This window comes from Epinephelus lanceolatus, chromosome 19 (genome assembly GCF_041903045.1).
Source record: "Epinephelus lanceolatus isolate andai-2023 chromosome 19, ASM4190304v1, whole genome shotgun sequence".
NCBI classification, from domain to species: Eukaryota; Metazoa; Chordata; class Actinopteri; order Perciformes; family Serranidae; genus Epinephelus; species Epinephelus lanceolatus.
Genome location: NC_135752.1, coordinates 22,841,703 through 22,868,992, shown reverse-complemented (window position 1 = coordinate 22,868,992; position 27,290 = coordinate 22,841,703). Strand labels below are relative to the sequence as shown.

General features: G+C 40.2%; 3 protein-coding genes across 3 annotated transcripts in view; all 3 read right to left on the bottom strand.

Moving 5' to 3' along the window:
• exd3 (exonuclease 3'-5' domain containing 3) overlaps window positions 1–14,089 on the bottom strand; it is a 53,010-nt gene extending 38,921 nt beyond the window's left edge. Inside the window, exons 1-15 of the mRNA XM_033647270.2 lie at window positions 13,947–14,089; window positions 12,979–13,024; window positions 8,211–8,275; window positions 7,041–7,202; window positions 6,349–6,534; window positions 6,198–6,251; window positions 5,929–6,068; window positions 4,923–5,029; window positions 4,761–4,834; window positions 3,439–3,477; window positions 3,174–3,340; window positions 2,740–2,893; window positions 2,360–2,558; window positions 2,155–2,264; window positions 111–294 (exon numbers count right to left, since the gene is read on the bottom strand). Coding sequence (XP_033503161.1) covers window positions 111–294; window positions 2,155–2,264; window positions 2,360–2,558; window positions 2,740–2,893; window positions 3,174–3,340; window positions 3,439–3,477; window positions 4,761–4,834; window positions 4,923–5,029; window positions 5,929–6,068; window positions 6,198–6,251; window positions 6,349–6,534; window positions 7,041–7,202; window positions 8,211–8,275; window positions 12,979–13,006 — 1,669 coding nt within the window. The 5' untranslated portion in view covers window positions 13,007–13,024; window positions 13,947–14,089. The remainder of the gene's footprint in view (window positions 1–110; window positions 295–2,154; window positions 2,265–2,359; window positions 2,559–2,739; window positions 2,894–3,173; window positions 3,341–3,438; window positions 3,478–4,760; window positions 4,835–4,922; window positions 5,030–5,928; window positions 6,069–6,197; window positions 6,252–6,348; window positions 6,535–7,040; window positions 7,203–8,210; window positions 8,276–12,978; window positions 13,025–13,946) is intronic.
• Window positions 14,090–15,214: 1,125 nt separating this feature from the next.
• LOC117269193 (protein AMBP-like) lies at window positions 15,215–21,171 on the bottom strand. The gene is made up of 10 exons (XM_033646060.2): window positions 20,945–21,171; window positions 19,384–19,523; window positions 18,534–18,610; window positions 18,309–18,425; window positions 18,041–18,142; window positions 17,753–17,808; window positions 16,062–16,146; window positions 15,779–15,946; window positions 15,495–15,668; window positions 15,215–15,407 (listed from the first exon to the last, which is right to left on the bottom strand). Exons 1-10 carry the CDS (start codon window positions 21,062–21,064, stop codon window positions 15,382–15,384), a joined length of 1,065 nt encoding a protein of 354 aa, XP_033501951.1. The 5' UTR covers window positions 21,065–21,171; the 3' UTR covers window positions 15,215–15,381.
• Window positions 21,172–23,138: 1,967 nt separating this feature from the next.
• LOC117269194 (protein AMBP-like) lies at window positions 23,139–27,290 on the bottom strand. Its single transcript, XM_033646061.2, has 8 exons — window positions 27,110–27,290; window positions 26,838–26,983; window positions 26,676–26,752; window positions 25,267–25,386; window positions 25,056–25,157; window positions 24,846–24,898; window positions 24,657–24,741; window positions 23,139–23,512 (listed from the first exon to the last, which is right to left on the bottom strand). Exons 1-8 carry the CDS (start codon window positions 27,227–27,229, stop codon window positions 23,490–23,492), a joined length of 726 nt encoding a protein of 241 aa, XP_033501952.1. The 5' UTR covers window positions 27,230–27,290; the 3' UTR covers window positions 23,139–23,489.

Sequence of the window (27,290 nt, the reverse complement as noted above, 5' to 3'; positions counted from 1 at the left end):
AGGGGATAAAGTTATTGGTTTGCAATTTGTCCAGGGATAAGACAATAACCTGTGATATTCTATAGTAAATAAAAGCAACTATCTGTCTCCCTGTCTCCCTAACACCTTACCTGCATATCTAATTTGGCTGATGCGCAGTGGCCGTTTCTCCCAGTTGGACATCTGCTCTGTCTTGTCGAGGGGCCTTCCAAGAACCTGTTGTACCAGCAGACTGAGGCCCTTCTCTGCAGAGTCCTCTCCTACCAGCACCTCTTTAGGTCCATTTTGTGTCCTGTTGACCTTTCGACGCTGGATCTGTAAAAAACATAACAGACATAACAGTAAAAATTAAACAGCATAGTCCTGTTTTAAATGTTCCTCCACTTAAGACCTGCTTTCATGGTTGTAATAAGCAACTTTATCAATTTAAAATTATCTAGAAATTGTGACAATACAAGGCTCCAGGTAAAACATTTTTGAAATTTAAACAGTCCTTCTCATTTAACGTCCTGTCACAACTTCCTTATTGAACTAGACATTCCTTGCAATTCTCATTTCTTGGATTCCTGACATCCTGCAACATGCAGCCTATTCCAGCAGATGGTGAAGCAGCCTCATCACTTACGGACCCATGTTGCCATTTCCACATTCCTGTCCACCTAAGACACTGCGAGCTTCGCTACATATGTCTCAGGCAAACTGCTGGGCCACAGCTGCAGTGTGTACCTGAGTTATGACCATGCAATGAAACAGTTATAATAAATTTAAAATACAGAAAATAGTAACATAAAGCTATTTTTGCTGTCTTGAAAATGTATGTGAGATAAGTATGATACCGATGTAACGTAACAAATCAAAACCTGGATTTAGTAAAGGATCACACTTCCATTAAGTGAAGCTACAGTCCAACTGCTTCTTATAGCCAAGGTTCCCACACACTTTTCATCCATCCATCAATTCATCCATCCATCCATTTTCAACCACTTATCCAGGGCCAAGTTGTGGGGGCAGCAGGCTGAGCAAAGCACTCCAGACGTCCATCTTCCCAGCAACACTTTCCAGCTCCTCCTGGGGGATCCCGAGGCATTCCCAGGCCAGACAAGATATATAATCCCTCCAGTGTGCTCTGGGTCTGCTCCGGGGCCTCCCACCAGTTGGGCGTGCGTGGAACACCTCTAACAGGAAGCAACCAGGAGGCATCCTGATTAGATACCCGGACCACTTTAACTGGCCACTTTCAATGCAAAGGAGCAGTGGCTCTACTCCGAGCTCCCTCCGGATGTTGAAGCTCCTTACCCTATCTCTAAGGCTGAGCCCAGCCACCCCACGTAGGAAACTCATTACAGCCTTGTATTTGGTCACTACCTGAAGCTCACTCTCCTGGACAAAAAAAAAAAAAAAACTTTTCCATGACTTATCAAGGACCCTTAATAGTTTTTGTTTTTTTCTTGCATTTTTTCAAAGATATAGGATTCAAATTCCATTCAAATATAATTTCAGCTAACTGGCACACATGAGGGGAGAGACAGAATGCTTAGAGAAAATGGAGAAACGTACGTGATAGTAAATGAAACGTTACATCAACAGCTACAGAAAATAAATTTGCCATTGTTACATTACATGGAAGCTTATTCATGAGTGTAATGATTTCATTACACACCAAAAACATGTCATGACTTTTCCAAAACTTTCAAAGATTTTTAGTTATTCCATGACTTTTCCAGGTTTTCCATGACCGTAGGAACCCTGAATAGCATTCACTAGAATCTGTCACACCGAAAACAATAAATCAGAGTCGAGGAGTCTCTAACACAGCTGCCAATCATGTCAATCACAACTACTCAATGGCTGTCAAACTGTCAAACTAGGCAACACCGATCAATCATATGAATCAAGAAACATATTTTAGTGTACTGTTTAGCTGAAAAATAAGAACCAAGACAAGGCAAAAGAGTAGGCAGAGGGACACCATTTTTTCACAGATGGTCTGTCTCATTTTGTGCAAATATATTAGCAAATATCAGAGAAGTTATTTATCATAAAAGTTGCCAACTACAGCTTTAAAGAGGCCTCATGCTCTAACCGTGTCTTTTCTATTGTCACCATAAGACCAACTGCAGGAATAAATTTAAAAGTAATCTGTACAAAGTTATGTGAATGACAGGATAATGTTACCTTTTGGTGTATATTAAGAAGATCAAGCATCCCCTCCATCTGCAGTGGCTCCTCTAAAAGCTGGTGCCAGGTGGCCAAGAGACACTTGAGATCCCCTGACGTACCATAACCTGAAAGGCAACAAAGGAGAAATGTAAGAGACAGAAGTATAGACAAAAAGGCCTAAAACGAATTTGATTTAACTTTGATCAAGTCTGTTTCTTACCCAGTTTAAGGATGTTTCTGTCAGAGAACAAGCTCCTGATGAAACTGATAGTGTCTGGGTGTTGACAGAATCCATTTGCACAAAGGTCTAATAAGAAAACCTGGTCCGAAACTGCAAGTTGTATCAGGGCAACTTTCTGAGTTGAGATGCAGCCAAATGTGGGCTGCCACTCCATGTCAACTCCTACTATACCACCTTCCTGAGAGAGGATAAAGACAGGAGTGAGCAAGACAGCAGTAAAAATAACTATAAAAAAAGATTCACATTAAATACTTTTAATAGTAACCACATTTGCCTTCCCATTAGATACAAATATTCTCATTAATGGTTGATTTAGAGACACAAAACCTTTTCTAAATCAAGCATTTAGTTCTCTGTACCTTCAGCACAATGTTTCGACATCTCTGAAGAGTTTCCAGCGAGTCCACAAAATGAACCTTGTCCTTGGTGAGTGGCACCTGGTAGAACTTCTGACGGTGAGACTGAGATGGTATCCACTCCTCAGCTTGTGCTGAACCACTCAGACCTATCTGTCTAAGCAGAGGCGACAAATGTGTGTATTTTTGTTAGAAAGAGAAAAACACAACACAGCCATTGCAGAGTGAGAGTGGACAGAACACATGAGAGAAAGGAAAAAGAGTGACATGCAATATGTAAGCAGGGTATTTAGTGAATAAAACCTATGCTCTGGATGGCACCTCAGGGATAAAAACTCTGAGGCTGCAGCTATGCCTCTTTATATAAAACAAGCACAGCCTGTGTATACCGCAAGTTGCATAAAAGGATATGTTTATGCATATTTTGGCCAACTCACTGCAGATCAGGCGGTAGACTCTGCTGAGTTTCCCATACCCCACAGGGAAGTCGATTCCTGGGGATGTTGTATCTCAGTGACCACTGAGAGGCTTTCTGTAGACCACAGTACTTCACCAACATCTCCACTAATAGGATCTGCAGCTCAGAGTCATCTGCCACAACGTACTATACATACAAAATACATATATGCAGTTAAAAAACACAACCTAAATACCTTACTGATACCAATACAATAAGAGAGTATAGTATCTCTACACACCTACCTGTACATGGTCGCTCCAGTTCTCCTCTGTCATGCTTTTCTAAAAGAAAATAGAGTACAGAATATAAATAAATACACAGTGTGTACCTTTAATTTATTCTTAATCAATTCAGTAACCGGGAAATCTGACTCCAATATTTCCTTGTCCATATTGCGATCGCGTTTAACACGTGGCATGTGGGATTCCACTGCTTTGATTCCCTGTATGCAAGGCTTGTAAAACCTTTTGCATAAAACACACCAAGCCTTTCATGCACTGCCTTGTTCCAGTTTCAGTCATGCCGCAAAAATCTGAATTAAACAGCCAATTTCTGTCGAATTTTCACTTTCCGATATCATCCAGGGTGCAGTGAGCATTCCGGCCGGAAACAATACGCGAGTGTTGTTGTTGTATCCCTCATATTATATATGCTGCCAATTATTTTAAGATTTTACAATGCTGCCTCAGAAAAGAAAGATTCATAAAATCCTATCTCCCAGGTCTTAGTAAAGTTGGGTGAATAAATATAATAATATGTTAACAGTAATCAGTGTTTTTCTCTGGCACCCACAAGTCTGGGCTTAAAAGTATTTCTTTAGAAAACCTCTAATGCCGTCATCTGCTCATGTTTTCAGGAACTGAATCTATCCATCACACCATAAAAATCAACTCCACTGAGATCTTTTACAAGATTTTATTGGCTACAGCACGCATGATTATGACTTTTGATCAGTGAGTCAAGTTGACAGATGTGTAACTAAAACGGCAACACGAGATCTGAGAAGAAAAACTTAACAATCTGAATAAATACTTCTCAGACACATGCTTCTGCTTCTCTTATTTTTTCTATGATAAAACTGCACTAACCTAATAAAACAAATACCTCTAGTGTTGCTTTGGTGTTTAAAAAACACAGCATTTATCAGTGTATCAAAATTCAAACACATCTAATTTAATTTTTTGACGATTTTGTGGTCAATTAACTTCAGCCAAAACCCATGGGCTATTCATGTTTCATAGCAGTATTTATGTGCCAAGCTTGTCTTAACGCTTAAATGTTTAAAAATATTTCTTAAGTCTTCTCTTGCTTCTCATACGTACATTACACTTATTCACAAGAGGCCAAGTCCCCACTCCTCTTCTACATATATTTTGAAATATCCAGGAAATTCCTCCTAAGTAATTAGAGTCTGACAGACCATGCACTGCTTTTAAAGTTAAGAGTACAACCTTGAAATTAATGCCACTGCCATTAATTCAAAGGAGATTAAAAATGTAGCATGTGAATACCTTGTAAAGATTACGATGCTTAAATGAAATAGAAAGCCTGCTGCATCACTTACCTCCACAAACCTCTTGTACATGAGGAAACGTAAAGAGTCCAGCCTCCTCTTGTGTAGAGCGTTGGGACACAGTCCTGGGTCAAAAAGACGAGATCACAATCATTTCTGCCTTTGGGTGATCATCCATACATGAACATGTACGCACGTGTCCGGTTTACACACCTTGGTCAATGTTGAACCTCTCCATGAGTCTGTAGACATGTTTGGTGAGCAACTTGGGGTGGATCTGGCTCATGCACTGTTTGGTCACAGAGCAGTGAGGGAACTGCCTATGGAAACACACAGATGCAGTTACAACCACATGACTTCATACAGCTGCACACTGATGCCTACATACATACTGTACAGTATTTCCCCGAGGATTGCATGAGTTTTTTTGCACTTCCTGAAGATATTTAGGGTGTCCGCAGACATGAGAAGACACGTTTGTACACAGTTGTAGATGTCAATTTACTTTTAATAAAATGCCTCCTATACATCATGCTGCTCAAATCAGATGCATCATTTGAAATGTTTTTACCAATGTTGTGACTCTAATACCGGTCTCCCCTAACCAACCCTGCATTTTCAGTCGCAGAGAGAAAACGACTCGAATCCTGGAGAAATGCAGATGACAGCTGGTATGCATTAAGATGCCATGTCGGTCATGTGGGTACAATACAGGACAAAACAAAGCTAATTGTAAACACGGTCAGAAAACAGACGACTGTATTGCAGCATCTACAGAAGCGTTTAGTGTGGTATGTGTGTGTGGCGAGTGAGAAGAGAGAGACGGTGTGTCTGCATTTGGGACAGGTAGGTGAGCTAACAGTGAATGTTCAGTGTGAACTACAGTTAGTCAGATTCAACAGACCAGTAAAGGTATTTTAGCAGCATGCAGAGAGATCGTCTTGCACATTTTACGTTATCTGATCGGCCTTTCTGATCAGCCTTAAACTATACAGAAGGAATATCTGCTGTTGATGGTGTTAATTTTATACTTCTTGATCCTGCCTGACACTTATTGCTTAAAGCATAGATAGTATAACAGTAGTAGAAGTGAGTTAATTGTGTATAGGGAGATCTTTAGCAGTGGTGCTTATCATTAAGACGCCACTGACCACCACTGCTAACTTAATATAGGGGAAACACTGCTGTACATTCCCACATGTTCACATATGTTCAATACCTGCTTATCTCTTCGCCACTGAAGCTGGGGTGACACCACGAGTCGAGCAGTGTGACCAGTCGTTGTTCTAGATGACTGTGGCCTGTGACGAAGGACTCTGCCAGTGGCAACTTATTCTGCAAGATCAGTGGTACACATATCTGCAGGAGAAGATTGTAGGTGATGATTTTGAAAGCTTTTGGTGAGGCCATTTTGCAAAGATCAGATCTAACACATTTTAAGTATGCTTATGTATTCAATGTTTATGAATAAAGAAACGTTTGGCACACCTCCTCCATATTCACTTCTTCCTGTAAGTTCAGCTTTATGCTGAGCACTGCTGCCTGTGACAAACACAAAGTGTAATTCAGTGTCAAAATTTTTTGTGTGAAATCTTTCTGGCATTAAAAAAATGATGTCAATGTCAAATGAGGAACTCACCTCTTTGTAGCAGTGAAGAGCCTGCAGCCTCACAATGTTCAGTCGGAGTGTGGCTGGATCCAGGGTATTGAGTTGGTAGATGCTTATGAGGCCGTCTACAAAGCTGGGCTGGGTATCTGTTAGTAGGCTCAGAGCCCGCCGTTGAAGTGCTATTGCTTGCGGCTCTGGGAGTGAGCTCAGAGTCACCTGATGGAGGGACAAAAATGACGAGAAACCAAATATTTATACAGAAAAAATATTCTTAAAATGTGGAAAAAGACATTATCTTGCTCGACACTAAGACTGAAAATACCAACAATAGAAAAAAATAAGAGCCTGAAACATAAAGCAATAATTGCTGCTGATAGAGAATTTTTAAATAAAGTTACTCATGAGACGACTCTGGATCTGCTGGAGCTAATATAGCTGTCATAGAGGAAGTGGTAATACGTGTGTGGCCATGAAGTGTGAGATCATCTGGAGGTCAGTGACAAAAAAAATGTCCCATATACACCACCACTTAAAATGATCCATGTGCTCCAGTATCATCTTTCGCTCCAGACAGGGCTATTTGCATTTTCACATCAGCCACTGTAGTTCTCCTACATGCTTGGCACATGGAGGAATATTTAATTCTGCAACTCCGCCACTAGATACCACTAAATCCTACACACTAGACCTTTAAAAAGGTTTGTTTTATATATTCCGTCTACCTGAGGATGTTCCTTTATCCACGTCTGGAATTCCATGAGGATGTGATGACCAAGGGTGTGGCTTCGGCCCTTCTGTTTGCCTGGACAGCCCTCCAGGATTGTTAGTAAAGACTCCAGAGGCTCAGACAGCTTTGAAAATCCATGACGGGCTGCCAGATGTAGCTGTGGGGGGGTGGGTGGGGGGGAGTGGTGTCACCAAGTTAAATTCCTTGCACGTGCAAATTCACTTCACAATAAAACATTTCTAATTCTGATTTTGTATTTTTTGCATTGTATGTGTGAGTCCACTGCCTTGATTCCCATCGTGCCTAGTCTGAAAAACTCTTTGCATAAAATAAACAGAGCCTTGTATGCATTACCTTGTATCGGTTTCAGCCATGCCACAAAATCTTAGTTACTTAGCCAATTTTCGCTGAATTTGCACTTCCCTATGTCGTCCAGGGTGCAGTGACAGCTAGCTAGCAGACAGTGGATCCTCTGCGTTAAGTATCCCAGAAACAAAATATGAGTGTTGTTGGTTCCGCTATTCTGATTAGCATGACACTGATACCAACTAAGGCCTTATTTTTATATTAATGAATTAATCACTTAAGACTTTTTAAGGATGTGCAGGAAGCCTGACTTAAAAAAACAGTCATAATCATATTGCCAGTAAATGAGTCACAGCTGTTGGTAAAATGAGTTAACAAGCAAGTGAATTTTTAAAAAGGCTGACATACAGTAGCCAATATCTGCGCAGAGCAGACACAGAGACTTGTGACAGATTTTAGGTCTCAGCTAAAGAATGCAAACTCTGGCATTAGAAACTTCCTACACAAGAAAATAATATCTGTGTGAGAATGCCTTGCGCTGCGTCTTAATTTGCAAAACAGATGTCATCCACTCAATATCCTCCTCACACAGATCTCAAGTTCATTCAGTGCAACGCAAATTCCTTCCTTCCTACTGACAGACACTCTGGTTTCCTCATTAACACACACACGCACACACACACACACGCTGGTGAGCTTCATTTAAACATGCCGGTATCCAAGCTCTCTCTCTCGGGTTCCTTCCTGTGCAAGTGCTTCTCGCACACACACACAAAGACTCCATCTCTCTACCTTTGTAAACACATACACTCAATATTGCATGTGTGGAACTGACACACGCTGTGAAAGTGACTCTTACCGTCTGCAGATCTTTCCGATTCCATAGCTCGAAGAGTTGGTCTCTCAGCACGGCAGGGTCAAGACCTGGGGGGAGCACACACACATAGATGAGGTGGGGTTTCACTCTGACCTTTGACCTCTATCAACCTGTCAAGGAATCCAACCTATCAGACTTTATGGATTTTTTTTTCTTTGTGAGGCACCTGATGGTTTTCTATTAGGGCTTTTGGGCCTTAAAGTGACGAGCTCTGAATTGGGAAAATGAAACTTTTTCAAGATGCAAATCCTCTACATTGAATCCTCATGGACATAAGTCATTAAAAATATGCAGAAGTTATACCTGACAGAATGAGCTACTCTACTTTTAACTACATTTAAGCAGTAGCAGTCCGCTGCAATAGATTTATCGCTACTGGCAGGTCATCCTGAGTGGGTAGCTGTACTTGTCATAACACCAGTCATGTTAATAAAAAGTAAAATTTGTCTTGAAATCCCTTGTTTTGTGTCCAACCTAAATCTTACTTTATAGGTAATGTGATATACTGGAAATATTGTCATTTAAAACAGGCATAGCAGAGCAGCCATAACATCGGATTAACAGCTGAGACTGGTTGGATAGCAAAGGAACCCGGCATTAGCTCTGCATTCCATCCGAATCTGCAGCCAAAATACTCCGGAGAAGACTCTCGGGGCGCATTTTTTGGAAGGTCATGGTGAGTAAAAGAGCCTAGAAACAAGAGATGTAAACATGCATGCACGTTTTGTGTCTATCTGCCTGTGCGTGTGTTCCACTTAGACTTCCCAAACGCTCCGGCTCTTTCTCGGTCGCTCATGTTGTGTGGGCTTTACCGTACCTGCCCCCCTGCCTCCTTCCCAGGGCTAGTTTTCCTGTTCTCCTCTCCCTCCCCGCAGCAGCCTCTCTCGATTTTGTCTCGGATTTCCCCAGGAAAGGGCTATGCGCTGGTCATGGTGTAAAAAATACAACCTTCCTGATGCATAGCCTGGGAAAGCGGAGCAAAAGGCCTCTCCCTCTCTCTGTGTTGGCCCCTTTCTTTACTGCATCGCTCCTGGCCTGACACTTTTTGTCTCTTTCAATCTGCCTCTTACACAAGAGCTTTACCTGCCTGAGAAGCTTTCAGCTGCACCCTTTCTCCTGCAGCTTGTTTTTGCAGTCACTATGCTCCTCTTTGATTCACCCATTTTATCTCACTTACATGCTAATTATATATCTGAGTCTGCCTTCCTTCCCTGTACATTTCTCTAGGCTTTGTTTCTCATTCTATAACAGCACAAACAATAAAAAAACAATCTCCTCTTTGCCAAAACAAAAAGCAGAATCATTTTTTCACTGTCACTTGGCTCAGAGTTTTTACAAAATGCCAGTTATGCCATGCTATTTGCCTTTTCTGGCCCATTTAGTACAAATCATGCATTCGCTGAATTATGCGCCAGTCACTTTTCAAAATATACAAGTTTCTGATTTGTGTTTTTTGATTGTTTTTAGTGTCCACTTAGTATTAAAAACTATTTCCAGTTACTTAGAAGTTGCCTGATAAGTTGCTATTTAGTACATCTCCTTGACTATAATATCTGCTTTAATTTTTGTAAAAGAAACTCAACTGTTGCTTGGTCATGCAGCACAGGCTTTGAAAATTAACCTGCACTTCAATACCTCACCATAATACCACATCTTTGAAAGCAACATGACAGCGTGCTTTGGAGAACGGTCTACGGTCTTGGGTTGCAAACTGTTCACACTTTCTTTCATCAATCACTGGTAACATTAGCAATCAATTATTCCATTATCCCTTATTTAAAGAGGGGGGGGGGGGTAAACTTTGCGTCCACCAAACAATACCAAAATGTGTTTCTTTCCTGCATCACTGCATATTCTCTGACAGTACAGCATAGCCCATGAAACATGTAAAGATGTAGAGGCCTAAACATATGGAACACATAACTGAATAATGCTTTGCTTTGCTCGCTTCATTTTCCAATGTTGCTGCCTCTGTTTCCAGACCCCAAGATGGTTGCCTTGTCATAAAATAGTTATATTGCACTGTTTGTTTGCTAAACATGCTTTCAAAATACACCATTACTTTTAGCTGGAATCTAATAGGAGACTACATATTGTTTGTATTTCAGAATCAGATCTTCACTGGATAAATTCAATTTCACGTGTTCGATTCAATTCCAAACGACCGATAAATCGTTATCATCCCTAGTCTACAGCAAAGTAGACTGAATAATAAATGAGCTAAGACAAGCTAAAACACTCCAATGAGCCACTGAAAGGCCCTTTAATTTCGAGCATTTCAGTAGCAACAGAGTTTTCTTTTTCTGTTCTCCATGGTCCTCTGCTGTTATACACTCCACTCCAGCCCATTCATCCCACTGACGAACATGCGTACGTGCACAGGGGCTCACAGAAACACTAACAGCGCGATCCACTTCACTTCAGTCTCACTGTTGGTGTGAGGAGAGGTGAGGAGAGGAGAGGAATGTGGAGCATGTAGCTTCCTTAGAGTCTTGGCTGCTGGATGAATGACAGAGCTGGGGGCTCCCCATTCATTGCAACATAATAACCTCCATCACCACATACAAATACACAGACACACATACAGTACATGCACTCATTCACCTCTCCGAGGGTGATTTTTTTTTTTCTCTTTATATTTTGACGCAAGTCAATTGAAATGAGAAAACTCTGTGTTCACACTAAGTGTATTTTCAAGTAATAAGACACGATGCAACCTCCCACTCTTACAACACAATAAAGTCAAACTTAAATTTCAGTAAAATTAGACAGAGACTAAATCTACAGGCAGGTCTAACTGTCTGTTGCCAGGCAGCTGCCAAAACAAAGGAAACACAAAGATCAAGTGTCTAAATGGGGCATTTGGTGTCGCTACAGCCACCAGAACAGCTTCAGTGTGACTTGGCAGGGGTTGTGCAAGTGGCTCAAATCCACTGGAACGGTGCCACAACATTCTTCTACAAGTACTGCTCTCCTTTTGTGTTTTGTTGTAGGAGCTGGAAAAACGTTTCAACAGGTGCTATGACAGAGTCTTGAAAACGAGGAGAGTACAAGCACTTGCAGATTTTGATGTTTGTTCGCTGAGTGTTTGCATGTTAATTACCTCTTCAGAATTTACTACGACTTGGTTTCTGTCCAAATGTGGACTGACACATATCTACAGACTCTACAGGGAAAAAAAAGACTGATGATGCTGATATCACTGAATGCCCCATGAGCTCAAACCAATGTTGCCAAGAAACACATCTAAATAAAGCCATAAATCAGAGATCAGTCATTGTTAAATTACGACTAGGGCTCTGTGATATGGCCTATAAATAACTATATCACCATACACAATATATATCTCAATATTTTAAAACCTCCTTTAAACTACCACAAAAGACTAAAGTACTTAAAGGACTACTGTTGCAATAAAGTTAAATAAAATACTGTTATAATGAAGTAAAATTAAGTATTGTTATAATGAAATAGATCAAAGTGTAACTCTTCTCAAGCCTCGGCTCGTCTCCGTCCAAAAGTGCTGATGTTTTTGCTGTGAACTTGAAGCTTCACGGTCAACAGTTAGATGTTTTCGGTTACCGAAGACTTAAACAGCTACAGCAGCCCGAACAAATGTGAGAATTTATTCACTGCGAAAAAGACGTACAGTTCCCCAGTTCACATATAAATAATACCAGTGCAGGACGGAAGCTTTCAGTCTGTGGCCCTATAGATTCGAAAAACCCTCAGCCTGCTCACACACTATAACCCAGGAGAGGGTGGTCTAAATGGGTGGGGAAGTGTGTGTGACATATCGTATTTGTGCTGGTGGCTTAAGAAAAATGATGCAACATTTTATACTTGATATTTGCTATATAATCATTTTGTATATCCCACGAGGTAAAAGCCGCAATACACTATAATTACACTACTATTATACTACAGTATAATTGATATATTGCCCACTCCTGGTACCTAGGCACTGGCAACACATTGATCTCTACACTACAATAGCGAACAGCATAAAAATGCTGAGCAAGTGTTTAAAACTGTTAGTTGGAACTGATAATTTAATCTATGAAAACACCTGGGATTTTTTCTTAAGAAAGTAGATTTTTATTTATTAAACTAAGACACAGATAATACAGTCCAAAAGAGTGATAACATAGTTACAAACTCATTTCAGCATAACAGCCTGCTGGCCGAAACATTATCGAAACAGACTGTTGCTCAGAGCGCTGCTTTGTTAGCTGTTACATCAATTCCTGTGATAGACAGTCATTTTATTTTCTCCTGAATTGTTTTAGGACAACATGTAAATTTGTAACCACTGTATATGAGTTACCTTTGAAGTCTGTATACCCATCATCACTCTACATCTAACTCTCATGTGCGTTGTTTCGATATTACTGGGGCAACAGTAGCTCAGCCCATAAGGACCTGGGTTGGGAACCTCAGGGTCGGCAGCTCAAGTCCCCATCCAGACTGAATATGGAGTGTAGACTGGCAGCTGGAGAGGTGCCAGTGAGCAAGGCACCAAGCCCCCCCAACTGCTCAGGGCGCCTGTCCATGGACAGCCCCCTCACTCTGACATCTCTCCATTTAATGCATGTATAGGTCCTGTTTGAGCATGTGTGTGTATTTCAGGCCTATGTGTATATGACAACAGAGTGAATAATGTAATTTCCCCTCGGAGATTAATAAAGTATATCTTGTTCTTCTTGTTAAATACTGAAAGATGTGTGTGTTGTAAAATTGTGACACATACCCACTGCCTCTGGAGTAAAACGGTTCATTTTGGTGGTGCTGTCGGTCTGTTGAGGAAAGCACACAAAGCAACACAGCACCCCAATTACTCATACACATCTCTATCATAACTTAAAACATGCATCACATACAGTTATATGGTAAAGCAACTGCACTGAGCCAGTAGGCCAAGACATGATACCCTACGTGCAACTTGTCTCTTAGCTTATGCATTTGCTCTTCGTCAATTGCAGTGTCTTGGGAAAAACCCCCACAAACAAACCAAAAAACTGAAGTGAAACTCAAAACAAATATCACATACAGCAATTGAAAACACCATGCTGAAGTGTCAACCTAATGATTAGAGAGAGGGAGAGACGTGTGGGAACAGCAGCCTGAGAAAGGGCAAGCTGCCAGCTGGCCATGAGACTTGATGTCAGGCTAAGGATGTTTTTAAGGCCTCAAGTCTGGTTGTTTTTCCCTGTCTGAATGACTGCAGGCTTTGGAGGCCGGCCTTAGCATGCAGCACTATCCGAACAACAGCACTTTTTTCAGGGGATGGAGAATGAAGAGAGCAAAGCACCTGTCGCCATGACTTTTAATTATCTTCTATCGCCACCTAGTGGTGATACGTAACATCGCATTTCCTTAGTGCTAGCTTCAACACTTTGTTAGCAAACATTAGCTTGTCTGACACAAACAAAACAGGCTCACTTTCTAATGACACTCGTGTCTGTGTTAATATCATAACTGCTCGAGTGTTTCTGATATAACAGCTAATTAAAAGCCAAAACAATGTTAGTAGTTTTGCCAGGGGCGCTTTAATTTACTGGTTAGCTCGTGACTCACTTTAAGCTAGCTCAAACCTCAGTGCTAGCTTGTCATGTTACTCTCCACTACACAGTCTGCTTCATTTTTTAACGTGTTGACAAGTAAAATATATTAAATTAGGCTAATGTAACGTTACGTTGTCGACGCAAATGGACTCACCGTGTGTTACTGTCTTCAGTTCTCGTCAGGTAGTCAACAGTAACGTTTCCTAGCTTGTTGAGTTTGAGTGGAATAGTGTACTCATATGTTATGTGCAAATTTCACCCTGAGTTATGTGTCGCAGGCAGCTCTCGTCCTCACACTGTACACAAATACAGATCATTTCGCCAGGATTTGCAGACTGTGACCCTTTGAACCATGTAATAACGCTACCAGTAAACATAACTATCCATGCTGTCAGATATTTGACGATGGAGTTTATCGAAAGGCATAAAGCCCCTGTGTGTTTCTCTGCCTGTAAGCCCTGACTTAGGGGTAAAAAAAAAAAAATTCATGTTTCTCATCTACTTCTTGCTTGTCAATGGAAGCTGTCATGCAGGCTCAAAGTGCACTGCTGCCATCTTCTGTTATTTTTCTTTACATATTTAGTTTTTGCCCCCTTCAACATGACCACATAACCATCAGTTGATTCACTGATGAAAGATGCCAATGCTGGTTTAACTGCCTATTTCATATGGTTCAGATTAAACAGATTACCTTTGACTATAAGAAAATCTAATGTTATCATTTTCAGTGGCAAAAACATACTACAAGATTTATCCAAAAATATAAGTGAGTCTGTTGAGCTGCCTCAAGTGTCCAGTACAAAATCTGGGGGCATTTTTGTTGATGAGAGTTTGAATTGGAGAGAACAAACTGACTGTGTTAGTAAGAAAATCCATAAATCTCTTGGTATAATAATGAAAGTCAGTCATCTTGTTACCACAAACCATCTCCTAACCCTATATAGTCTGATTTATCCCTATGTTTCATATTATAATATAGTTTGGGCAAGTACTTTTCTGACTATTTTACATAAAATTTTGGTCCTTTATTTCAGAGATTTCAGATTCTCACTATTTATGACATTAATATATTTCAAATATGTGTTTTTATTTACAAAATTCCAAAATTCCTGAGCAGTTCATGGCTTCTTTCACAGCTAGTTAACAGCTACATTCATACTTAACTTGTAAATCATCAGATCTTCATCTTCCTACATTTCTGACTTGTAGAGATCAATTTTCTTGGCTGCTGTAGAAAAAACAGTTGCTACAACCCCCTGTTTTGTATGTGTCACCATCCCCCCCATTGTTAAAACAAAACCTACACCCTTTGTACTGTGTGTATTGATGGGCACCAAGAAGCAACTGCATCAGCAGAAGGTAAGAGGAATCCTATAAGAATGGTGATAATAAACAAAAATAACAAACACATGAAACACCAGACAGAGTTATCACTCATTTTATTTTTGATCTGTTGTGATATAACTTCACATATTCTGTGATTGCTGAGACAAAGTCACATTTCCTTAATCTGCCCCTTATGTGGTGCTGGTTCGTTCTACGTCTCTGTTTGATGAGTTCATTTGAGCGGTGATGTTTCCTGATGTCATTCAGTTTGTGCTCAGGAGCTCTCCCTCTGTAAAAGAGCAAAAAGACATGAAACATTTTGATGACAGCTGAGTGGAGATTAGGTTTGTGTTTTTTATCTACTTTATCATCTCACCATCGTTCATCACCCCGCAGTATTCCTCACACTCTGCTTTGCTGTAGAACTTGTTGGCATTGCCCTGGCAGTAGCCCTGTTTGTAGGGCACACACAGACCGATGGGGGAGTCAAAGGCCCAGATGGATGGCTGGCCCGTGCAGGGTTGGGGCGCCATGGGCAGACGGCACACAGCTAGGGAGACACAACAAATCAGTGTTCATATTTGCCTGTATTTCCAGGAGTTTCATTTTTAATTTTTTTTTCACAGCTCACACATATGCAGATGTTTCTTCACTCCTCACCCTCAGTGCGACATCTCTGCAGACACTCTCTTTCAGATACAAAGTTGTTCTGGTTGCCCATACACCCTCCGTACTTGAATAGTTCACAGCTCATTGAGGAGGAGTTGTAGTAGAAACGCTGGTGCATCCCAAAGCATGGTCCTATGTCTGGTGCAGCATTACAGGCCTCTATGTGGAGAAAGAGGGAGAGAGACATCACAAAGAAGACCATTAGTTGAAACAGGATGTGCCATGTCATACAATAATATCTAAGCGTATTCAACTGAACAAGACAATCACTCACCAGTTCCATTGAAAAGAGGTGTGTCTTCACCAGAACCCTCAATATCTGCAGGAGCCAAAGTAGGCACCACGTCTCTCTTCCTCCGCTATATCACAGATTCCGTTAGAGATAAAAAGACATTTGATCACCAGATGTTCTGCTTAAATGTTCCATTAGTCTGTTTCAAAATCCTTTGAGACAGGAACTCCAAACTACATTATAGCTGCGGCATTTAATCATAACAGTAAAATTATAATTGCGTTGTAAGTTATAACATGTAATGCACTGCCCACATTTATTAAATAATTATTTAACATTGTTACCTCCCTGCAAATATGTAAATGTTTTTGTGGCTGTATGACTGTACAATGCTGATAGGGTGGAAAAAAGAAAAAGAAAATTATGTATATAAAGTATGATTGTTTTTTATGTACATGCTTTCAAATAATAATAAAAAAAAAGATTAAAAAAAATTATTTAACACTATATTATATATTCCAACTCCTAAAACTATGTTTTTTTAAGAGACCCACGGGACTGATGACAAGCTTGGATGATATTTGTGTCTTTAAGAGGCTGTAGCCAGCTGAGTTTTAGCAAGAGTGAAGATACTGGTATCATATGAAACTTGAGGGCCTGAAGAATCCAAACATGCCATGCTATCTTATCAGGAAGGGTCCCTTGACCTCTCATCTCAAGATATCTAAATGAAAATGGTTCTATGGGTTTTTCTCCCCTTTACAGAAATGTCCATTTTATGCTAGTCCGAAGCACTTTAGGGCAAAAACCATGCTGCGTTTTGCATTTGAATATTTCTGCAAACTGGGGTCCCTGCAACAGTCTTGGAATTGCATATATAGGGTACAGCTGCAAAGCTGAGACTCTTGTGGATTCGGTGATCCAGTTTTATTCATGTGTAATGATATTAGTCCCCACAGAAACCATTTCACTGTAGTGAGGCCATTTTTGATAGACATGACTGTATAAAATGACCTATAGTGACCTCTCCAATAACCACAGCCTCATTAAGCTTTACAGCCACAAACTAGAGACCTTGGACATTCAGAGCATGCATAAGTATGTTGATTGTTTCCAGTACAAAAGTGCTCAACAATGTCAAAAGGTTTTGATACCAAATCACAGCATGTAGTTTTCTATGGTGCTCGTTTAAGGTCTTGGTTCGTATTGTGGTATTTTAGAGTGATTTTTACCATTTTTATCAATTCTCAAGTGTCCAGATGTGCTTAAATTTAGCACCAAATCTGTGTAGCAAATGGTATCAAAACAAATTATGCAACAATTTATGAGACCTAATTGTGCATGGGAATGACCATCATTTGCTTCCATTATAATGTTCTTAGGCACCTTTTTACACTCCAAATTCTGAAGTTGGAATTATTTTTTTGTATATAGTTATGACTAGAAAACTTGTTGCACCTCAAATTAATCTTCTGCTTTCAGATCAATACCACTTCTATGTAGCGTATCCTGTTGACCTATCTCCCCCTAAGATTCCCTGTGCCCCCTAAAAGTAACAAAAACGGGCCTATGGAGGGTTAAAGCGGAGATGATTTAAATCACCAGAAGAATAAAACAAGAACCAAATTATTTTAAAAATGTAGTGCATTTGTTAAATTTTGTTTGAATGAAAACAATCTAAATATACACCTAAAAATAATTCAGGTTAGATTAATTAAATATACTTTGAGTACCTGAGGCTCAGGCTGAGCAGTCGGCTCAACCACCACTGCTCCAGGAACACAGTCACCTGCAAAGATTTTAAACAGAAACATATCATGTAGACACCCACACACTCTATAGCTATTCTTTCAATGTCAACTTGTATTATTTATTCGTATTATTTGCCGCATGATTTCCTCTTTTAGACAATAACTGTTTCATGCAGAGTGATGGTAGCATCGCTTTCCTTGTCATCGCTCATTCAAATATTATCTGAATGCTTTCATATTCTGAGGTCTGTGCAAGTATCTGTGTTGTACCTTTGTCCTGCTTAATGATAATGGTGTCATCGCTCATTCCCTGTTCTCTGACCAGTGTTTTGAAGTCCTGCAGCACAGTGTCTCTCACAGTCATAGTTCGACCTGAAGAGGACAGAATAATTGAGATGAAGCGGATGTCAATAAAACAAATAATTAATAATTTATTCATGCCCAATGAGATGCTCTATCTTAGTTAATTAAAGCTGAAATTAGTAAATAAATAACAGAGTGAAATGTTCCAGGGCATGTATGAAAAGTGTCCACTCACTGTAAAGCTTAACGGAGGTGCTCTTATCCCCTGACGATTTCTGTTTGCCCATTATCACTATTGCATACTCATTGTAGTTTGTGTGAACCACGTAGGCATCCACGTCTGCTGCCCACCCTGTTGAAAGGACATTGAGAGAAAATATTACCTGTAAAGAAACTTTGTGGACAACATGAATTGCAAAGCGAGCTGTGTCACTGCAGGATTACACAGAGGGAAACATACTGGCAACATGGTAGGTAAATCGTCCTGGTGTGGTGGTCAACTCATAGTCCACAGTCATCTCCTTACATGTTCCTTGCCTGCACATACACAAAACATTTAGATATGAATTGTCGCACAAATCATGTTTGGGAAGAATATATATTAGGGTTGAGCTAATACTTCGATGAAACAAGCATCCGGTACAGATAATGTACTTTTTACAGGTACAAGTATCTTCCAAGAGAAAATTGACTTAGGCCCCACCCAAGTCCAGTTTTAACCCCGCCCATTCAGAGTACAGATATGGATACAGATTTTATTGGCTGACCACATACACATACAGCTACAGATAATGAAGCACTTGCTCATCCCTAAAATATATCATTGAATTATTTTTAATGTTTTTAATGCTGAAGCTGGTAAAGGTGGTGCTAATTTTAACCTCTTAAAATACTGTTGGCTATCAATCTATAATAACTCATCATATCACATATTATATTTTGTGTCATCTGATCTGTCTGATGAAGGACAAAGTACAGTACTTCCCTCTGAAATTTAGTGGAGAGGAACAAGTATAACATGGTGTAAAATGGAAATACTCAAGTTAAAAATGTACAATTCAGCACTGTAGACCTAGTATTTATAGTTAGTGACCTTCCACCACTGGATTTTACACTTTAAATTTTGCACTGAAATGTTGTCAGATCAAGCAAGTACAAAATATTTGGAGAGAGAGTCAAAAATTTTAAGATTAAACATTCCAAATTTTCACTTTCGACATTCTTATTTTTTCCAAATTTCAAAAACATATGTTTTGATACACAGTATTTGTGCAGTAGTGTGTTTGTGTAACTGTGCACTTCCTACAAACCTGAGTACCCTTCGAGTCGTCTTGAGTTTGCCTTCAGTGCCGCTCTGCAGGATCAGTGTCCCAATGGCTGCATCTCCCCTGTTTCGTTGCATATAGGGACATGAACTCGCCACGGCAACGTCATGCCATGTTCCCAAAAACTGTGAAAAAGAGGTCCATAATCTATTTAAATATTACTGATGTAATACACAAAAAAACTATAAGCTCTATTCAAAAACACAAAAATAATTTTGTTCATCTCACTTTATTAAAATACACATTTACTGAGTACTATAAAAATAAAGTTGTTACAAAATGAAAACATTTCGCGCAACTGGGACCAGTACTGCATATCCCATCACTACAACCTTCCCAACTAAAACCATATAAAGTTTTAACTTTAAAGTATTAATTATATTTCTAGATTTTGATATTTATTGTATTGTATTTGTTTTAAAGATACTTCTCAGGACACTTTAAAGCAGCTACAAATTTTTTTTTAACTGGTTATGAAATAGTCTCAATTCAATACTGATGTCCTCATATGACCTACCTAAGCAAATGAGGCAATCAGCGAGAAGATTGGCTATTTCTATATAGTTATTCTAAATGCCTGTCCCCGGGCGTGATTCTCTGTAAATCAGGCAAACAAATTCCACCATGCAGATTGGAAGAGCCTATATTTACATTGTCTCAGGCAAAGTTTTGCAGTGAGTGTGTTAGCCAGTCAAAAGGAAGCAGGAGGAGATTAGTCTTTAGGGAATTTTATTTTTGGTTTTATATTTTGTGGTTAAGGCTGATGCTGGGGCAGGATCAGCAAACAAATACATGACTTTCATCCCAAGAGAGCAGTGTTCTTGTCCTGTAACATTCTAAAGTCAAACCCTGTTCTTTCTTTCCTAAACCTAACCATGTGTTTCTGTTGTTAAAAGGGGAAAATGTCAATTCACGGTGTTGTACTGACATAGTGTGTTTATTTTGCAAGAGACTGTATGTAAACGGTAAAGTGGACGAATATTTTGAAAGAAGACAATGCATGTAGCGGGCAGAACTTGACACAGTTTCTTTTAGCTGCATTAACATTTGTAAGAGGCACTAATAGAGGACGCATACTCAACCAATTGCAAGATATCAAACCCTTTGAAGAGCTCGTGAGACTTTGTGTTCAGAAGTTTTTCATCGTGAGAACTATTATCATGAGTCCTTTGAAGAGCTCATGATAATAGTTCTCACGATGAAAAACTTCTGAACACAAAGTCTCACTTAACGCAGACAATATAAACTATCGTCTCTGGCCCAAATTGCTTTCACAGTTTCAACATTTCACAGGTGAAGATCATGAGAGGTTTTATTTTCTATTCATGATTGTAATGTTTTTAATATATGAAAGTTTCCACAGCTGGCAGGATGACACATTTTATCCCCAAAATATCAAAGGATATTAATCTAATAACTGACAGTAAAGGGTAGAAAAGAAAACACATAAGAACTGTGCTTCTGCCTTTTACCTTGTATACTGAATGTATGCATTAAAAAAAAGACAGAATGATAAACATAAAAGAGAGAAAAACTCAAAACTCACCCTGTTCAGGTCAAAGTTCTCCTGTGTAGGATAGAGAGGCTCTGGAAGTGTAGGGAGTCCCTGAAGGGTCTGGGACCAACCCAGGACCAGCAAGGAAACCAGAATCACTGCCTTCTGCATCCTGACAGCCTGTGTGTCCACTCGTCTCTGAGAGGAGTGATGCCTGAGACACTGAATCCCCCAGAAAGGGCCACCTCCTCATTGTTTCTTACACCCCCCACTCAACTCTTCAAATGGGGACAGGGCATTGACCTGTGTTTTGTGTACTGTGCATGCACTCATTCCCTTAGCCAAGTAAAAAACAAATAAGTAAAAGAGCAAAGTTCTGCTTTGTGCTTTGACTTGCCTGAGCGGCTGATCATTTGAACGTTGGACTCCAGAGATTTGGTAACAGTAAATCAATACGTACCATGATCTGAGAGACTCATGAGTAACGTGATATTGTATCCTGTATTCTATATGGTAGGCCAATGGTTCTCAACCAGGGGTCAAGGCCTCCGGGGCTCCTTGGGTAAATTCCGGGGGGGTACCCAGACAAATGGGTAATGGTTTATTTTTACTATTTAATTCGCTATAGAAGTGAGTCAAGTGTTAGTAAGACTCTTAAGAGTAAATATTCTGATAGGTTTTACTTACTTTCACAATTATCAACTCAACTGATGTTGATCAGTATGGAATTCTGATCTTAACCATATCTAACAATCATAACTGTTTCAGACAGAGAAATGGGGGCACTTGAACTATGTGTATTAATTGAGGGGTCCTTGACACAATAAGGGTTGAGAACCACTATGTTAGGCCACCATTTTTTAGGAGCTCTGTACATCAAATGAAATGAAAGTTATTGGGTTAGTTATGGGTTAGTACTGTTGCCTCACTGCTAAAGGATTCTGGGTTCGAATCCATTGACTTGGGCCCATTGGACATGTCTTAAAGACATGCAGGTTAGGTTAACTGGTGACTCCAAGTTGCCCATAGATGGGAATGGTTGTCAGTCTCTATGTGTCACCCCTGTGATAGTCTGGGGACCTGTCCAGGATGTACCCCGCCTCTTGCCCAGTGTCAGCTGGGATAGGCTCCAGCCCTCCTGTGACCCTTAACAGGATAAGCAGTTATGTATTATGAATGAATAATCAACACTTAAAGGGGAACTATTACGCTTTTCTGTATTTGTGTCATGTTGTAATAAAGGATGTTCATATTAAACTTCACCAAAGTTTCAAATTATAAGGCAAACGTACATAAAAGTAATCCCTGTGAGCAAAAACCTACCAATCTGAACACTACGCAAGTGTTCACTTTATGTAGCCTACACTGCCACATGAAGCTACATGCAAGCATCATGAAAACATGTAATGTTGGTTGCTGACATTGTCACGGGTATGGTAAGAACCAAATTGCAGCACCAAAGGCAAACAGGAAAGTTCGTAATGTCCTGTGTTTGCTTGTCAAACACAGAATGGGCAGGCAGGTGAAATAACAGAGTGAGTCAATTTCTTGGCTCAGAGCCTTCCAAGATACAGGTTCAGTACTGAGTACTTGGCCTAGCACACCGAAGCAGAGAGCAGGTGAGTCACAGGTGTCTGCTGGATGCACACAAACAGCAAACAGTTCCAACATGTGCAGTGGTTCCGTGACAGAGCAGACAGGAGGCAAAGTCAGACAAACAGAGGGTCAGATACCAGGTGAGCTCTTGGTTGGGGATAGAAGGCTAAGTGGTTTACCAGGGAGCAGACAAAGCAGGAGAGTCAGTGACAGGTAAGGTCAGCAACAAGAAAGCAGTCCAGGAACACACACTGGAAAGTCTTGCATGAATATGACAAAGACCAATCTGGCCACGAGAGTCTGTAAAGCTGGGATATTTATAGTGGCAGGGAGTAATGAGCAACAGGTGAGCAGAGCTGGCTTAATGAGGTGTGTGTGGTGGATCAACAGGAGCAGGAGATGTATGGACAGGTGATAGGCTGGCAGGTAGGTGTAGTGGAGAGGCGGGCTAGTGGAAATTTACATGGTGAATTGAGAGAAAGGCATGTATGGCAGGTAGAAAGTGTAAACTATGAAACACGTCGTTAATTTTTCCTCAATTTCAGATCATGTTCCCTCCATGATAAAGAATTGAACATAGATAATCAATACATTTAAAACAATATAGTATTTGGAGTTAGAGTGCTAACCAGTATATCTAAACAATAAATATTGCTCCCAAGTATTTATTTCATCAGCAAGGGGAGTTAAATTTAACTTCTTACAGAGTTCAGAGCTCTGAAAGATCAGGTTCACACTGATAAAAATGGAATCATTTTATTTGCAAGGTGCCATTATAAATTGATTTTGACATATCAAGCATATTATGAATATGAAAATACAAGACAATAGTTATAGTGTAACATATGGTAATCATACAGTATGTTCCGATCTACAGAAGTCAGTACCAACAAAACAGGGTCATTTTATCCACTGAGTAATTTTTTTTTTTTTTTTTTACACTCAGCATAGTAGTGTGACAACATGATAGTCTGGTTTGTGTGACGATTCTCCTCTTCAGTTATTCCACATGATCTGTCCACCCTGTAACAGTAAACTAAATATTAATATGCTCAAACTGGATAGAAATACAATATGTGTCATGTTTTTCTTTATTTCTTTTTTTTTTAGATTTGATATTTGTATGCACACAATTGAATGCTTTAGAGCAGTGATACTCAACCTCCTGCCTGCAGGCCAAATCTGGCCCAGTGTTGGGTGGCCAGCCAGCCATTTTCTAATTCTCAGTGAAAATAAATTATGCTTTGAATTTGAATAAGGGGCCAGAGTGCACAAAAATCAGCAAAACAGAGCTTGTTTATTAATTTTGAAAAGTGCCACTGGAGGATCCCCCCAGTCCTCAAATCCTAGAAACACCCCTGCATACACCTGACCTGTGCAGGGCTGCTGGGACTGGATTTGCCTCTTGGCGAGGATGCAAACACTTAAAGGTTGGAAACAGGCAATTTATTTATTATATACTGATAAATATCATCAATATTTGTCTATTAACTTCCCCCTGGCCTCCTGTCATTTTGCCAACAAGGCCTCTGGGAAAAGCAAGCAGGCTATCCCTGCTTTAGAGTGTGTGTGAGGATGTGAAGTAAAAAGGCTTGGCATGCTGCAGTTTATTTTCAACATTTCTGTCCTCTCTGTCATCTCTTCACTCCACACTGTCTGATAAAGGCAAAACATGAAGACATGAAATTGAATAAAATGTTGATGACATTGAATATGTGAGAATTACTGATCCCATGGGCTACCACATGTGATCTGTGGTAGCCAGAGTGAGTGTATAATGAGAGGAATTTAACACTGAGCGCAATTAGTTTTTTTGTAACCTTTAAAGCTACAATTGGTAACGTTTATGAAAATAACGTATCATAATTGCTGAAACTGTCACTAAATTTTAAAGGGGTACATGAGGCAATTAGTCTGCACTGTCTCCTCTTCCTACTGCTTCTAATGGCATTCATGACACGCCAACAACCAGTCAGAGCTGAAGAGTCTCTAACAGCTGCCAGTCATGTCAGTCACTGTTAGAATAAACAGAATCTTGGTTCATTTGATTAACGCTGCCTAGTTTAACAGTTTGACCGCAGTTCACCAACAACGACTGACATGATTGACAGCAGCATTAGAGACTCCTTGTCCCTGATTGGTTGTTTTTATTCAGGTGTGCTCTCACCTGGCCAAACGTTACCAGCGTCCTCCTCCTGTGCAGGAACCATAGGTAGCACCGAATTTCTTTTCCTCCTCTTGGGATCAGAACTCTTAATGACAGACATACAAGGTTTAGCTGGTGACTGATTAAACTCACATCTCTGGTTTCATTATGCAAATGTCTTTTCAGCACATCACGGTGTGAGGCACCTACCTGAGGCTGAGTCGTGGTGGCCTTTGTCACCTGCTCACCTGGAACACACTCACCTGGAACGACAGTAAGATGGAAAGGGGGGTGTCTGTCTTTCATTTAGACAACATTTGTTGCCTCATGTAAAAAAAAAAAAAAAACGCCGGAGAAAATGAAATGTTTTATACTCTAGGGAGGGTTTTAAGGAGAGTCCTTAATGTTAGTGTGCATCACCTTTATTCTGATTCATAATGATGGTGTCATCACTCACTCCATGTTGTCTGACCAGAGTTTTGAAGTCCTCCAACACAGCTGCTCTCACACTCATAGTTCGACCTGAGGAGGACATTATTACCATCACACAGAGTCATCCATAATTTCAATTAAAAACAATACATTCATACAAAAAATGCTACAAATTAATATAGATTCCATTGTCACTCACTATAAAGCTTGACTATGATGGTTTTATTTCCTGATGCTTTCTCTGTGCTCAGTATCAGCATCATTGCGTACTCATCATAGCTGGAGTGAACCACGAAGGAATCAACGTCCACTCCGAACCCTGCAGACAGGAACACAGGGTTAGGGTTAGTGTTAGGGTTAGGACATGTTTCTGGATCATTTGTCATTTTGCAGTTTTTTCCTTGCCTATTTAAAACTGTTTTTATTTGACAGTGTGGTCCTGGATCAACACAAGCACTGCAATTGCAAAAAAAAAAAAAAGGCTATAAAAAAGAGGGAAAATGTGTTAATCGTGGGTATTTGCAACTGAAAAATGATATTATCCACCCTCTTCATTAGTGTACAATATTTTAGCCAATTGGCAAGCTTACATGTTAGCATAGCCTTCCTAGATAGCAAGCTAACTTGTCAATATTCTAGCCTGTTAGCAAGCTTACTTGTTAGCCTAGCCTTCCTAGTAAGCAAGCTAACTTGCTAATATTCTTGCCTATTGGCAAGCTTAGTCGTTAGCATATATCCTTCCTAGTTAGCAAGCTAACACGCTAATATTCTAATCTATTGGTAAGCTTACTTGTTAGCCTAGCCTTCCTAGTTAGCAAGCTAACTTGCTAATATTCTCGCCTATTGGCAAGCTTAGTCGTTAGCATAGCCTTCCTAGTTAGCAAGCTAACTCGCTAATATTTTAGCCTATTGGAAAGCTTACTCATTAGCATAGTCTTCCTAGATAGCAAGCTAACTTTCTAATATTCTGGCCTTATGGCAAACTTACTCCTTAGTATAGCCTTCCTAGTAAGCAAGCTAACTCGCTAATATTCTAGCCTATTGGCAAGTTTACTAGTTAGCATAGCCTTCCTAGTTAGCAGATTAACTCGCTAATATTCTAGCCTATGGGCAATATTACTCGTTAGCTTAGCCTTCCTAGTTAGCGAGCTAACTTGCCAAAAGTTCTAGCCTAATCGCAAGCTTACTCGTTAGCATAGTCTTTCTAGTCAGCAAGCTAACTTGCTAATATTCTGGCCTTATGGCAACCTTACTCGTTAGTATAGCCTTCCTAGTTAGCAAGCTAACTTGCTAAAATTCTAGCCTAATCGCAAGCTTAATGTTACTGAGGATTTTGTTCAATTTTACCTACTTAATTTTGGGGAGCTAGCTTAACTCTAAAGAAGCACAAAGCAATATTGCATGAAGCACAGGTGCAGCACACAGATGATGTCAGAGGGCTGAGATGATGTCAGAGGGCTGTGATGATTAGTTGATTGCAATGTTGGTCAGAATGCATTGTGGGATGTTGATCCAGGAGCACTTAGATTTAGTTTAGCATAACCAAGGGCAGAACTTAAGAGTTATTTTAACAAGTATGAGGAGAGGAAGGAAGTTGGAGAAACATACTTGCAACATGGTGGAAGAATCGTCCTGGAGTGTTGGTCAAAGCGTAATTTGTGGACGTCTGCTTACATGTGCCATTCCTACATGCAGTCACACATGTAAACACAGCACAGGTTATACTGAATGGAACATACTTTACACTACCACATGGCATGTAAGTCTGACCTGAAACTAGTGGCCGTCATTGTGAAGTTTCCTTCAGAGTCTACATGTTGCAGCTCCAGTGCGACAATGACAGGGTTTCCCCTCTTGCGCTGCATGAAGTGAGGGCAAGTAGACACCACAGCTACCTCATACCACCTGCCCATGAACTGCAAGGGACACAGAAATGTTTGTGCAGCAAAGCTTTGTGCATGACAAAAAGATGGAGGGGGAAAGAGAAAAATATGACATCATCTATAAAGAAAATACTAGAACTTATGTTTTAGCCTACCCACCCGGCCCAGATCAAAGTTCTCCTGTGTGAGAATAAGAGGGTCTGGGAGCACTGGGACTGCTTGCCCAATCCAGGCCAACCCCATGACCACCAGACACACCAGAATCACGGCTCTCTGCATCTTGTCAGCCCCTGTAAGTCAAACTGACTCACTGTCTGTTTTGGGTTTTGTAAATTCCCTC

Coding starts and splice junctions, on each gene's coding strand:
- LOC117269193 (XM_033646060.2), bottom strand. CDS start 21,064: ATGCAGAAGGCAGTGATTCTGGTTTCCTTGCTGGTCCTGGGTTGGTCC. Junction 17,809..18,040: donor TATCATTAAGCAGGACAAAG/GTACAACACAGA, acceptor AAATCTTTGCAG/GTGACTGTGTTCCTGGAGCA. Junction 16,147..17,752: donor CTGCTCAGCCTGAGCCTCAG/GTACTCAAAGTA, acceptor TCTGTGATATAG/CGGAGGAAGAGAGACGTGGT.
- LOC117269194 (XM_033646061.2), bottom strand. CDS start 27,229: ATGCAGAGAGCCGTGATTCTGGTGTGTCTGGTGGTCATGGGGTTGGCC. Junction 26,753..26,837: donor ATGACGGCCACTAGTTTCAG/GTCAGACTTACA, acceptor GACTGCATGTAG/GAATGGCACATGTAAGCAGA. Junction 23,513..24,656: donor CGCTGGTAACGTTTGGCCAG/GTGAGAGCACAC, acceptor TTACTGTTACAG/GGTGGACAGATCATGTGGAA.